This window comes from Rhinatrema bivittatum, unplaced genomic scaffold (assembly GCF_901001135.1).
Source record: "Rhinatrema bivittatum unplaced genomic scaffold, aRhiBiv1.1, whole genome shotgun sequence".
Classification (NCBI taxonomy): Eukaryota; Metazoa; Chordata; class Amphibia; order Gymnophiona; family Rhinatrematidae; genus Rhinatrema; species Rhinatrema bivittatum.
Genome location: NW_021820565.1, coordinates 164,383 through 177,091, shown reverse-complemented (window position 1 = coordinate 177,091; position 12,709 = coordinate 164,383). Strand labels below are relative to the sequence as shown.

Genomic DNA, 12,709 nt, shown 5'->3' with positions numbered 1-12,709 from the left:
TGGTGCGGTATAGCAAATCTGTTAAATAACTAAAATAACCCCTGCTTAAAAATGTATGAAACTGCTCTACCCTGATACTCAGCCCGACTCTCCCCTCCCCAAGCCCATTCTGATCTCAGCTACATCCTGATAAACCTGCCCTGGCACCAGACACCAGTGTCCAGCTTCAACGAGATGAGAAAGCCCGTGCACAGGCCAGACACGGTGCACAAGGCCAGGCCCGCTTCCAATACGGGAAAACAGGGCCAGACTTCCCCGCTCTCTCCTTCCCTCCCTGCCCTGCGTCCGTGCAAGCCCAGCTCTCACCCCAGACGCCGCACCTGCCCACGACTACGTATCCACGCGTACCAGCGACCGAGGGCCGTGCGCACGCCCAGGCCCCACCCCAGCTCCTGGACCGTCCCATTTCCAGAATGCTCACAGACCTGTTGTAGTCTGGCGGGAGTCCCTCTCAGGAAGCCGGCAGCTGCTGCTGGAAAGCACAACCCTTTCATCCACCTCAATCACCTCCTCGTACAGCAGCTCGGGCATCACGATCTCCTAAAAAAAAAAAAAAAAAAAATGTAACAGAGTCAGAAGCAAAATTGGAGAGAGAGCACTCTGCACAGGGGTCAGTAACAGGTTTTGAGCAGAGGGGCAGGATGGAAAGTGATCTCCCCTCTGGGATCAGGATCTCCTGGCAGTCAGTAAGAACGGATTCCAGCGCGACAGCAATGCCCCCTGTAGAGGGAGAATATGGGAAAAGCCCATGGCACCAAGTTCAATGTAGATGCCAGCGAACCCAGAAACCTGTAGATAATCCCAAGCCCTGGGCACTGGCATCCGCCAAATCCACACCACATGGGATTGTAACTTCCGAATCCTCTCTGAGGTGAGAAACTCTCTGCCAAGCTGAGTATCCGAACTTCGCCCGCAAATATTCCAGCATCTGGGTAGGGTTCGGGTGAGTTTCACCACCCAGCTCAAGGACCGTGCGCTCAGACTGCTGGCGTGCCTCCTCCGATTTCCCTCGGATGAGACACTCATCCAGATAAACAAGAACCAGGAGTCCCTCCTCGCCGAGAGCCGCCGCCACCACCACCACCATCGGCTCTGCGAACGTGCAAGGTGCAGTCGCCAACCCGAACGGCAGGGCCCAAAACTGGAAAAGCTACCCCAGAACTATAACAAAGAAGAAACTTTGATGTTCTGTCCAGAGAGGTCCGAAAAACTCCACTCCGGGAACTGCCGCTATCACCGTCCACGACGGTTCTATACGGGGAAAAAAAAAAGGGAAACTCGCAGTATCACATTTCACCATCTGCAGCTCGAGGACGGGATGAAAGGCCCCTTCCTTTTCTGGCATGACAGTAAATCGATTGCCTCCTGTGACCGTGCTTCCCCGGCCGCCACCGGTACCCATCATGCCAGCAACTGAATGTGACACAACGTGTCCTGAATTGACGCTTGCTTGCCTCGGACACTGCAATGAGTCACCACGAAAGCTTCCGTGATGGGGAGAAAAAAAAAAAATCTAAAGCATAGCCGTCCCTTATTACCTCCAGGACCCACTGGATTGAGGTAAGCCTGGTCCACTCTTCGTAAAACCGTGATGGACAGCCTTCCACCACCATCTCAAGACAGTGGACCAGCCTGGCTTCCTTGTGAAGCCTTCCCGCCACCGGTCCCCCTGGTCAGAGCCCTCTCAGGGATGTCTACGGGTGCCTCGAAAGGACCTGCTGGCCTAGCGGACCCCTGGTTCTGCCCTGAAGACCATGCATAACCCTTACTGGGATGAAGACTGTCACGCCCACTTGTCCGGGGTACGAACAGGATCTCCTGGCAGTCAGTAACAGCATTGGCGGGGAGGCAGGGTGAAGAGTGATCTCCCCCCTGGGAACAGGATCTCCTGGCACAGACAGTGGCGGTACCAGGGTCAGAACAGGGTCGGAAGCCAGAAGTCCGAAGCCAAAACCAGGGGCGGGAGCTGAAGTCGGAGTCAGGGGACGAAGAACGGTCGGAAGGCAGAAGTCCGAAGCCAAAACCAATCTGAAGTCGGAGTCAGGGGACGAAGCAGGATCAGAAGCCCGAAGTCCGAAGTCAAGGCAGACCAGGAACAGCAACTAGCAACTCCAAAGAGCGAACCTCGTTGGAAGGCACCGAAGGAGTCACGCTGCAGGGCTTAAGTAGGCCTGCAGCGTCTGACGTCATCGGGGGCAGTGCCTGTCATTTTCCCACGCTGGCCCCTTTAAGTCCCCAGCCCCTGCATGCGCGCCTAGGGGGAGGGGCCAGACGTGAGGAAGCGCCGCGGCGGCCCGGGCCGGCCTTGAGGTGAGTGGAGGACCAGAGGCACGGTCCAGGACAGAGCCTAGAGGCACCCAGACCAATAAAGGAAGAAAAACCAGCAGAGGATGCAGTGAGAAGTACAGTGAGAGAGGTACAAATAAAACCAGAATAGAGCAAATTCCCAAAATCCAATAGAGTAGAGTGCACCAAGGAGTAGACTGTGATCAACGATGTCAAAAGCAAACAGGTCAAGGAGGAGACTAGGATCGAGCAAAGGCCCTTGACCATAGAGAGAACATAAGAACATGCCATACTGGGTCAGACCAAGGGTCCATCAAGCCCAGCATCCTGTTTCCAACAGTGGCCAATCCAGGCCATAAGAACCTGGCAAGTACCCAAACACTAAGAAGATCCCATGCTACTGATGCAATTAATAGCAGTGGCTATTCCCTAAGTAAAATTGATTAATAGCCATTAATGGACTTCTCCAAGAACTTATCCAAACCTTTTTTGAACCCAGCTACACTAACTGCACTAACCACATCCTCTGGCAACAAATTCCAGAGCTTTATTGTGCGTTGAGTGAAAAAGAACTATCTCCGATTAGTCTTAAATGTGCTACTTGCTAACTTCATGGAATGCCCCCTAGTCCTTCTATTATTCGAAAGGTCACTAGAGAGTTTGATGAGAGCAGTTTCTGTGGAATGCAGCGGGCAAAAGCCAAACTGGAGCGGATCCAGAACTGCTTGAAAGGAAAGAGAGAGTCAAGATAGTGGAGGTGTCGAGCATGAGGGGTGCGAAGGGGGAGGAGAGAAAGGGGGACGACCGTGCCAGAGTTCTAATCCCCGGCTCTGCAAAGGACTCTTCACCACGAACAAGTTACTTTACTTCCCGGAAGAGCTACGCCAGGCTCTCCCGCCGGGCCTTTAGCGAATGACGCAATCTGTTACCCCAGCCGGACGCACCCTGACCGAGGCCCGATGCTCGCCAGAAACCGGAACTAGCTTACCCAATCCTTCATCAATGACGCATCCCAGTGTTGTACTTCTGTCTGTGTACACACACACACACACACACGCGTGAATATACGTGAAATTAGATAAAGGGATGTCAGCAAGCTGGGAACTTTTAAATCCTCCCTCTGAGACTTATTATGCGCCCTATGACAGACAACCCGGGCTGCTCAATCATTCATCCCGGTAGATACTGTGTGTTAGAGGTGAATAAGCATTCTTTTTCAAATAGGTTTCTATTGCAATTAAAACCTTCTTGCCGATATTATATCTTATACTCCAATACCCGATTCTAAACCAAATCTCATGCGAATTAGAGAGACATTAACAGACAATCCCAAAACACTGAAGAATAATTTCTATTACATTATTAAACTTCTGTTATATTCTGCCTCCGTATCATCCCTGGTCCCAGCCGACCCAGGGACCTTCCGCATGGCAGCACGGCCACTGGGCCAGGCCCCTCGGCCCCTTTTGTTAATGGGAATATTTTCTAAAAAGATAGCATGCATTCCCTCAATCTCTGACTGCTTTGCTTTTTGTATAGCGCTCGATGGTCTATGTATTGCCCCTCCCCTTGTGCGTTGATATTCCTGTCCTGCTTGCAGAGGTGTGCTCCTCACAACATCTGCAAGCTGCTGCCTAACCTTGGTGCACGGAGGGGGCAGGCAGAGGGCAAGGTGACCCTGGTTGGCAGCGTACAATACTTAACCTTCCTGCACTCGCACTGTAAGCTCTCGAGGGAAGGGAGGTGTCTGCTGTGCGCTTTATCGCGCACCCAGATGGAGGTGTGTGCTTGTGCGTGTGGGAGGCGGGGGAGCAGTTTCCCAGCTCCAGGAAGAGGGGAGACACTCACCAAGTCAAAGATCTTGGGCCGGGCCTGGTTTCCGATGTGCAGCAGGTCCCGGAAGCCCCGGGTGATCAGCAGCGCCATCCTCTCCCCCTTCCGCTCCAGCAGAGCGTTCGTGGCCACCGTCGTCCCCATGCGGATCCACTCGATACGGGACGCGTCCAGGGGGCTGTCCCGGGGGAACGGCACACCACATTCCTGAAAAAAAACAAAAAAAAAAAAACTATTTCTTTATTTATTTAATTTAATTTAATTTCTTTTACTATACCGATGCTCAAGACTAGGTCTTATCGTACCGGTTTACAATGTAACTGAGGGGAAACCAATTAACATCAAGGTAGAAAGTAAAGTTACATTAAACAGGGAGCGTAAAACCTGGGCAATGGAAGACAGTACAGAATTTAAACTAAGAAACAATTAGAGAGAGATAAATATATAATCAACAAAAACTATAAGATACGTAAACATAGATTTATCCTAGGCAATGCTAGGATATTTTAGGATATCCTATCCTAAAAATGCAAACAGAAGTTTGAGTTTAACACTTCCTGGGCCCAGCCACAACCGCCTGAATAAAATATTGGCACTTCCCACGCTATGGACGCTGACAATCAAGGGACCATTCGGGAAAACCCATCTCCTCTCAGACAGGAGATGCGATTGGTCAGCAGCCGGCCTGCAGCCCTTCGTGGACGCTGCATGTGGAGAGCCCTGCAGGATTCTCTCCTCCCTCTAAGTTTCTTGCCTTAAAAGCAGCCTTAAGCTTGAGCCCGAGTTGGAAGGGCAGGAACTCGTCCTCGCTGGCTTGGTTCGGGGATGCGCACAGACCGGGCCTCCGCGCAGGCCGGGGTGTTATCAGCTTCGCGTGACCCTTCGGCGCCTGAACAACCTCTGAAGAATGCTCTTTAATGCTCCCTTTAACGCTCCGCAGGGATACGCAGCTCTCCCTAATTCGGGAAGTTTTCTTCGTTCGATATTCCTTAGCTTCACAGCAACTGCCCCTTACATTCCTGCGGCAGGAGTCAGAATATTCTGCCGCTGTTACATTGAACTGCTGTTGGTATTGTTGCCTAGCTCCTGGTCTGGGAGGGAGGGGGGGTTCAAGGGGAGATAAGTGAAAAAAAAAACTATGGTGGTATCTATGTATATGGAGATACAGCATGTTTCTTGTATTGTGAGTCATGTTCACCAATAAAATTATAAAAGGAAAAAAGAAGAAGAAAAAAGAATATTCTGCCGCACATCTGCATAAATTTGAATCGTGCCGCACATTAAATAATGTGACTTCCTGGTGGGACGCCGGATTACATGACGGTCCATCGGGCTTCTAGTCACTGCTGAAGATGGTGTGCTAGTTTTCCCCCGTTTCTGTTTCTGCCCATTTAAGCTGCTGTTCAGCCGAGGGGGGGGGGGGGGGAATACAGTCTCAGGCAGATGATGTCACTGCTCACACTTCTCGGCAGGCAAGGGGGGGAGGGTAGTGACATCATCTGCCTGAGACTCTGGCCCCTTCAAAATCAGCACGGCTGCAGTGCGCTGCCGAAGCCGCAAACCAAAGGGGCGTGTCCCTTACCCCTGTATTTCCCCCCCCCCCCTCGGCTGAACAGCAGCTTAAATGGTCAGAAACAGAAAGGGGAAAACTAGCACACCATCTTCAGCAGTGACTAGAAGCCCGATGGACCGTCATGTAATCCGGCAGTCATTTGATACCAATACGGCCAGAGGAAACGGAGCGTCACTGGGATTCGGTGCTTCACTAAGTCCAGGTACGAGTTTACCCTCATCCCAAGCCCTATTAGGAGACTTCTCAGTTGAATGCCCCTAAGTCGCCTGGAGGAATTAGTACTCCTAGTAGATGAAACTGTTTTGAGACTCAAATGGAAGAGCTTCTATCTGTGAATTGGATGTTGGTTTTCAGTTAGGACCCTGGAATACATCGATTGAAGGGTAAGAACTTGCTGGGCCATTGGAGGGAAATGATATGGTGGGGAGGATACCATTACCTCTTCTATAAGAGAGAAAACAATCTAAACAGGGGATATTTTGACTCCAACTAATGTAACCTTGATGGATATATGGCCTGTATTAGAAAGATCTTTTTCTGCGACATTCCAGCAATTGTGTAAGATTACTGCTAGCACTAGGGTGAAAGTATGATCAACGCTTGAATGTGTTTGATCATTCCCTAGTTAATGTTAAATCTCAGATAGCTGCTCTCCAAGGTGTGGAGGGTGCCCATATTAAAGACAGTCTGATATTACCCGCTCAGACTGAAAATATAGGAAATGTGTTGAGATGCAAGAACCTGAGATAGGAAAATTCGGCTCTTACCGGAGCTGCTAAATTTTCATTCCTGAGGTACCACAGAGCAGTCCAGACTCCTGGGTTTTGCCTCTTTCCAGCAGATGGAGACAGGGAAAGTCTTACTGATGCTGGCATATAACCTGGTGGGCCACCTGTAGTCCGCCAGTATTGACCTGTACCCAAGCCAAGATGCTCTTAAAATGCAAATGAACATACAGGAAAATTGGTTCTTACCTGCTAATTTTCGTTCCTGTAGTACCACAGATCAGTCCAGACTGCTGGGTTATGCCTCCCCTCCAGCAGATGGAGTCAGAGAAAAAAAAAGCTGTAAGGCACCCCTGATAGCCCGGTGTGCCACCTGCGATCCTCCAGTATAATCAATATCAAAGCAAAATGAAGACAATTTAACAGCCAATGACCTGATCAAAAGAGCTTATATAAACAAGAACCTGTGACAATTATATACAGGAGTAGACATTCTTCCTTTGTTTTTTGTTTTTTTTGCAAACTGTAAATTCACGAAATAAATAAATCGAGCGGACTTATCACAACACAATTCCCCTGGGCGGGTATCTGGACTGATCCGTGGTACTACAGGAATGAAAATTAGCAGGTAAGAACCAATTTTCCTTTCCCTGTACGTACCCGGATCAGTCCAGACCGCTGGGATGTACCCAAGACGCCTTAACTGGGGCGGGATCCGGAAAGTCCTGCTCGAAGCACTCCACTACCAAAACAAATCGACATCCGGAGCCCGGACATCCAAGCAGTAATGCTTAGCAAGAGTGTGCAAAGATTTCCAAGTAGCTGCTCGGCAAATCTCCTGCGGTGAAACACGTTGGCTCTCTGTCCGAGAGGCCGCTTGAGATCTGATCTAATCAGCTTTAAGACCATCCGGTACCTGCCACCCGTGGCATACGTAAGCCAAAGCTATAGTTTCTTTTAACCGTCGGGCAATAGTAGCTTTGGATACTTTATGTCCTTTCTTAGGACAAAAGATGGTCTGACAATTGAAAGGTATTAGTCACTTCTAAGTACCGAAGAAGCACCCGGCGGACATCCAATTTACACAAATCATGAGCCTGAGGAGACTTGAGATCCAAATCTGAAAAAGTCGGTAACTCCACTGACTGATTCATGTGAAAAACCAAAACCACCTTCGGCAGGAAAGAAGTGAAACTCCCGAATCTGAGAACCGCAAGGATAGCTCCCTGCAGGACAACGCTTGAATCTCAGATATCCGCCTGGCTGAACAGATAGCCACGAGGAACACCACCTTGAGCGTCAAATCCTTCAACGTAGCCTGCTTGAGAGGCTCAAAAGGAAGACAGCACAGCCCCCGGAGGACCAGATTCAAACTCCACAAAGGGCATACTGGACGCACCGGAAGGTGTAAATGTTTGGCCCCTTTCAGAAAGCGTGGCACATCAGGGTGTCCTGCAAGGGAAGTGCCATCAACTTTAAGTCGTAAACAGCCCAACGCTGCAACTTGCACCCGAAGCGAACTGTATGCCAAGCCTCTCTTTAAGCCTTCCTATAAGAATGCAAGAATGTGCACAATGGTGGCCCTTCGTGGGGAAACCTTCAACCCGCTGCATCAGGAATCGAAAACCATCCAGACTCGAACATAGCTGAGTGAAGTAGAGGTCTTACGTGCACGCAGCAGAGTGGATATAACCGAATCTGGATAGCCTTTCTTTTTCAACTGACTCCTCTCATAAGCCAAGCCACTAGACAAAAATGATCCACCTGATCGAAAAATACTGGACCCTGTCGAAGGAGATTCGGAAGGTGATAGACGCAAGGGCCCGTCTACCGCCAAGTTAATCAGATCTGTGAACCAAGGTCTCCATGGCCACGAGGATCACCGGCCCCTGGTGGGACTCTATCCATCTCAAGACCTTGCCCACCAATGGCCAAGGAGGAAACACAGAGAAGAATGTTGGGGGGCCACGGAAGGACCAGGACATCTACCCCATCCGCCCCGTATTCCCTTCTGCGACTGAAAAAACGAGCCGCTTTCACGTTCAGCCGAGTTGCCATCAAGTCCAGACGGGAACTCCCCACCGACGAGTCAAGAGCCTAATTGCTTCCTCGGACAGTTCCCACTCTCCAGGGTCTAGCCATTGGCGACTGAGGAAATCTGCTTGGACGTTGTCCACTCCAGCTATGTGAGACGCTGCCAATTGTACGAAATTGCATTCCACCCAGACCATCAGCTTGCCTGTTTCCATGGCCCACTGGCCGACTTTTTGTTCCCCCTTGATGACTGATGTATGCCACAGTGGTTGCATTGTCGGAGAGAACCCTTACGGATTGATGGTGGACGAGGGGAAGAAATCTGTGCAGCGCTAGACAAACCACTCTAGTCTCCAAACGATTTATGGACCACTTGGACTCCTGAGCTGTCCACTGCCTTTGTGCCGATCGCGACTGACAAATTGCCCCCCAACCGGAGAGACTGGCATCCGTTGTCACAATCAGCCACTGGGGATTCTCCAGGTCCATCCCCAGCTGTAAATGCTCAGGAACCAACCACCATCCGAGACTGCTACTGGCTGGATCTATGAGAGGCAAGCGTAAGTGGAACTCTTCAGACTTGGGGTCCCAGCGGGAAAGCAACGCCCTCTGCAAAAGTCTCATATGAGCGAACGCCCAGGGAACAGACTCCAGAATAGATGCCATAGATCCAAGAACTTGCAAGTAGTCCCAGACTTTGGGCAAAGGGAGGGCCAACAGACGGCAAACCTGAGTCATCAGCTTGTTCATCCTCTCCCTGGGAAGGAAAACTTTGCCTATAACAGTGTCGAAATGGGCTCCCAGGAACCTGAGACAGAACCAGAAGACTCTTGGAGAAATTGACAACCCAGCCGAGCGAATGAAGATGATGCAAAACCAACTGAACCACCTTCTTGCAAAGGTCTTCCAACTTCACCTGAATCAGCCAGTCGCCTAAATAGGGATGAACTAGGATCCCCTCCCGCCGGAGAGCCGCTGCCACCACCACCATTAACTTGGTGAAGATGCGGGGTGCCGTCACTAAACTGAATGGGAGCGCTTGAAACTGGTAATGTTCGCCCAAGACCATGAACCGCAGAAACCTCAGATGATGCTCTTGGATGCCAACGTGCAGGTAAGCCTCCGTCAGATCCAAAGAGGCCAAATATTTGCCTTTGTGGACGGCCGCAATGACGGATCTCAAAGTCTCCATGCGAAAACAAGGTACTCTAAGCACCCTGTTGACTTTCTTCAAGTCTAAACTCCTTCTTGGGGGCCACGAAATAAATGGAGTATCTGCCGGTCTGGCAATCGCCCAGCGGAACCGGGACGATTACTCCCAGAGCCTTCAAACGACACGGGGTCTGGAGTACCACCTGCTGTTTTGCAAGGAGACACCAAGAAAAGATCCTGCAGCGGGCGAGCAAAATCTAAAGTGTAACCGTGTTATATAATTGTTGTGTCCGTCTGTCTCAGACGGCTTCGACCTCTGTGCCTCACCTTTCTTCTTTCTCTCTCCTCAAGCCTTGGGAAGATGGCTGCTGCCGCGTCTTCATGCCGCTCTCTCCGGGGTCCCCGGATCAGCGACGATGTTCGCCATGATTTTCCTGAGGGCCTCCTAGGGTGCATGCACGCACGCCGCCCACGTCCTTATTCACATCATGGCGGGAACCTCGGGGGGCGCCCCCTCGAGTGACGTCGCGCCATCCGGGTATTTAGCCTGCCCTTCGTTTGCTAACAATCTGAGTTAGCAAGGATTGGATTGCCTCCGGTCTAAACTGCTCTGCCACTTCCCAGCTGCCACAGGAAGCTCTCTCTGCCCTTCAGGGTATTTATTCACTAACCTGGGTACCCGCTCCTCAGGGCCCTTCTGCTCTATTTTAGGTACCTATCTTGGGATACCGGGTACTCGCTCCTCGAGGACCTGCTCTCCCTAAACTGGTGCCTGCCACTGTACTTCTGCTGGCCAGGACCTTCAACAATACAGCTTTCTGCTTCAGTAGTACTAACCTTTTCAGTCTGTCTCACCTTCAGTGCTCTCTGTCTACATCCGGGACCTGTCCCTGCTACGCCGCGCTGCTTATCACCTACTCGAGTGTGAGACTGGTCTCTTCTGCTGAGGACCCCTGGACTACTTCACTGGGTTACCTTCACTGCTGCCCGCTCCCCGGGCAGTACATCGAGCTGTACAATAAATACAGCTTCTCTATGTCTGCGTGTATAGAGTCTAGCCTAGTACTGCGGTTCCTCACAGGGCTCCTCCCCTTGGGAGTGGCCATCACTGAAGTACACAAGAATCCATTCCAACACCTCATAACCATAACAATAATGTTTAAGACCCATTGATCTGACGTCATTTTGATCCATTCCTTGCGAAACAGAGAGGTACCCATAATGTAGAAGGATTTCATGGGTAATGATTCAGATGGACTGAATCAAATCACGGTGAACCTAGAAGATGTGGTAGGCCTGATTGACAAACTGAAGAGTAGTAAATCACCTGGACCGGATGGTATACACCCCAGACTTCTGAAGGAACTAAAAAATGAAATTTCAGACCTATTAGTAGAAATTTGTAACCTATCATTAAAATCATCCATTGTACCTGAAGACTGGAGGATAGCAAATGTAACCCTAATATTTAAAAAGGGCTCCAGGGGCGATCCAGGAAACTACAGACCGGTTAGCCTGACTTCAGTGCCAGGAAAAATAGTGGAAAGTGTTCTAAACATCAAAATCACAGAGCATATAGAAAGACATGGTTTAATGGAACAAAGTCAACATGGCTTTACCCAGGGAAAGTCTTGCCTCACAAATCTGCTTCACTTTATTGAAGGAGTTAAACATGTGGATAAAGGTGAACCGGTAGATATAGTATACTTGGATTGTCAGAAGGCGTTTGACAAAGTTCCTCATGAGAGGCTTCTAGGAAAAGTAAAGAGTCATGGGATAGGTGGCGATGTCCTTTCGTGGATTGCAAACTGTCTAAAAGACAGGAAACAGAGAGTAGGATTAAATGGACAATTTTCTCAGTGGAAGGGAGTGGACAGTGGAGTGCCTCAGGGATCTGTATTGGGACCCTTACTTTTCAATATATTTATAAATGATCTGGAAAGAAATAAGACGAGTGAGGTAATCAAATTTGCAGATGACACAAAATTGTTCAGAGTAGTTAAATCACAAGCAGATTGTGATAAATTGCAGGAAGACCTTGTGAGACTGGAAAATTGGGCATCCAAATGGCAGATGCAATTTAATGTGGATAATTGCAAGGTGATGCATATAGGGAAAAATAACCCATGCTATAATTTACACAATGTTGGGTTCCATATTAGGTGCTACAACCCAAGAAAGAGATCTAGGCGTCATAGTGGATAACACGTTGAAATCGTCGGTTCAGTGTGCTGCGGCAGTCAAAAAAGCAAACAGAATGTTGGGAATTATTAGGCAGGGAATGGTGAATAAAACGGAAAATGTCATAATGCCTCTGTATCGCTCCATGGTGAGACTGCACCTTGAATACTGTGTACAATTCTGGTCGCCGCATCTCAAAAAAGATATAATTGTGATGGAGAAGGTACAGAGAAGGGCTACCAAAATGATAAGGGGAATGGAACAACTCCCCTATGAGGAAAGACTAAAGAGGTTAGGACTTTTCAGCTTGGAGAAGAGACGACTGAGGGGGGATATGATAGAGGTGTTTAAAATCATGAGAGGTCTAGAACGGGTAGATGTGAATCTGTTATTTACTCTTTCGGATAGTAGAAAGACTAGGGGACACTCCATGAAGTTAGCATGGGGCACATTTAAAACTAACTGGAGAAAGTTCTTTTTCACTCAACGCACAATTAAACTCTGGAATTTGTTGCCAGAGGATGTGGTTAGTGCAGTTAGTATAGCTGTGTTTAAAAAAGGATTGGATAAGTTCTTGGAGGAGAAGTCCATTACCTGCTATTAATTAAGTTCACTTAGAGAATAGCCACTGCCATTACCAACGGTAACATGGAATAGACTTAGTATTTGGGTACTTGCCAGGTTCTTATGGCCTGGATTGGCCTCTGTTGGAAACAGGATGCTGGGCTTGATGGAACCTTGGTCTGACCCAGTATGGCATGTTCTTATGTTAGCCTTATGCAGTAAACGGACAAATTGAGAAGAAAAGCGGTGCTGCCTCTTTAAGACACTCACCCCACCCCAAGCAAGGAAGGAGACGGAGGATCAATACCTGAATAGAGAGGCCTCTCAGGACTTAAATTAGGAGGCGGTGGGGAAATCCCCT

The 12,709-nt window shown here is 49.4% G+C and overlaps 1 protein-coding gene across 4 annotated transcripts in view; it reads right to left on the bottom strand.

Annotated features, from left to right (window-relative positions):
• Positions 1–12,709, bottom strand: part of OPLAH (5-oxoprolinase, ATP-hydrolysing) — a 174,772-nt gene that overhangs the window by 154,654 nt on the left and 7,409 nt on the right. For all 4 annotated transcript variants that reach the window (XM_029586143.1, XM_029586140.1, XM_029586141.1 and 1 more), the window contains exons 3-4: positions 4,135–4,326; positions 426–540 (exon numbers count right to left, since the gene is read on the bottom strand). In XM_029586143.1, coding sequence (XP_029442003.1) covers positions 426–540; positions 4,135–4,326 — 307 coding nt within the window. The remainder of the gene's footprint in view (positions 1–425; positions 541–4,134; positions 4,327–12,709) is intronic.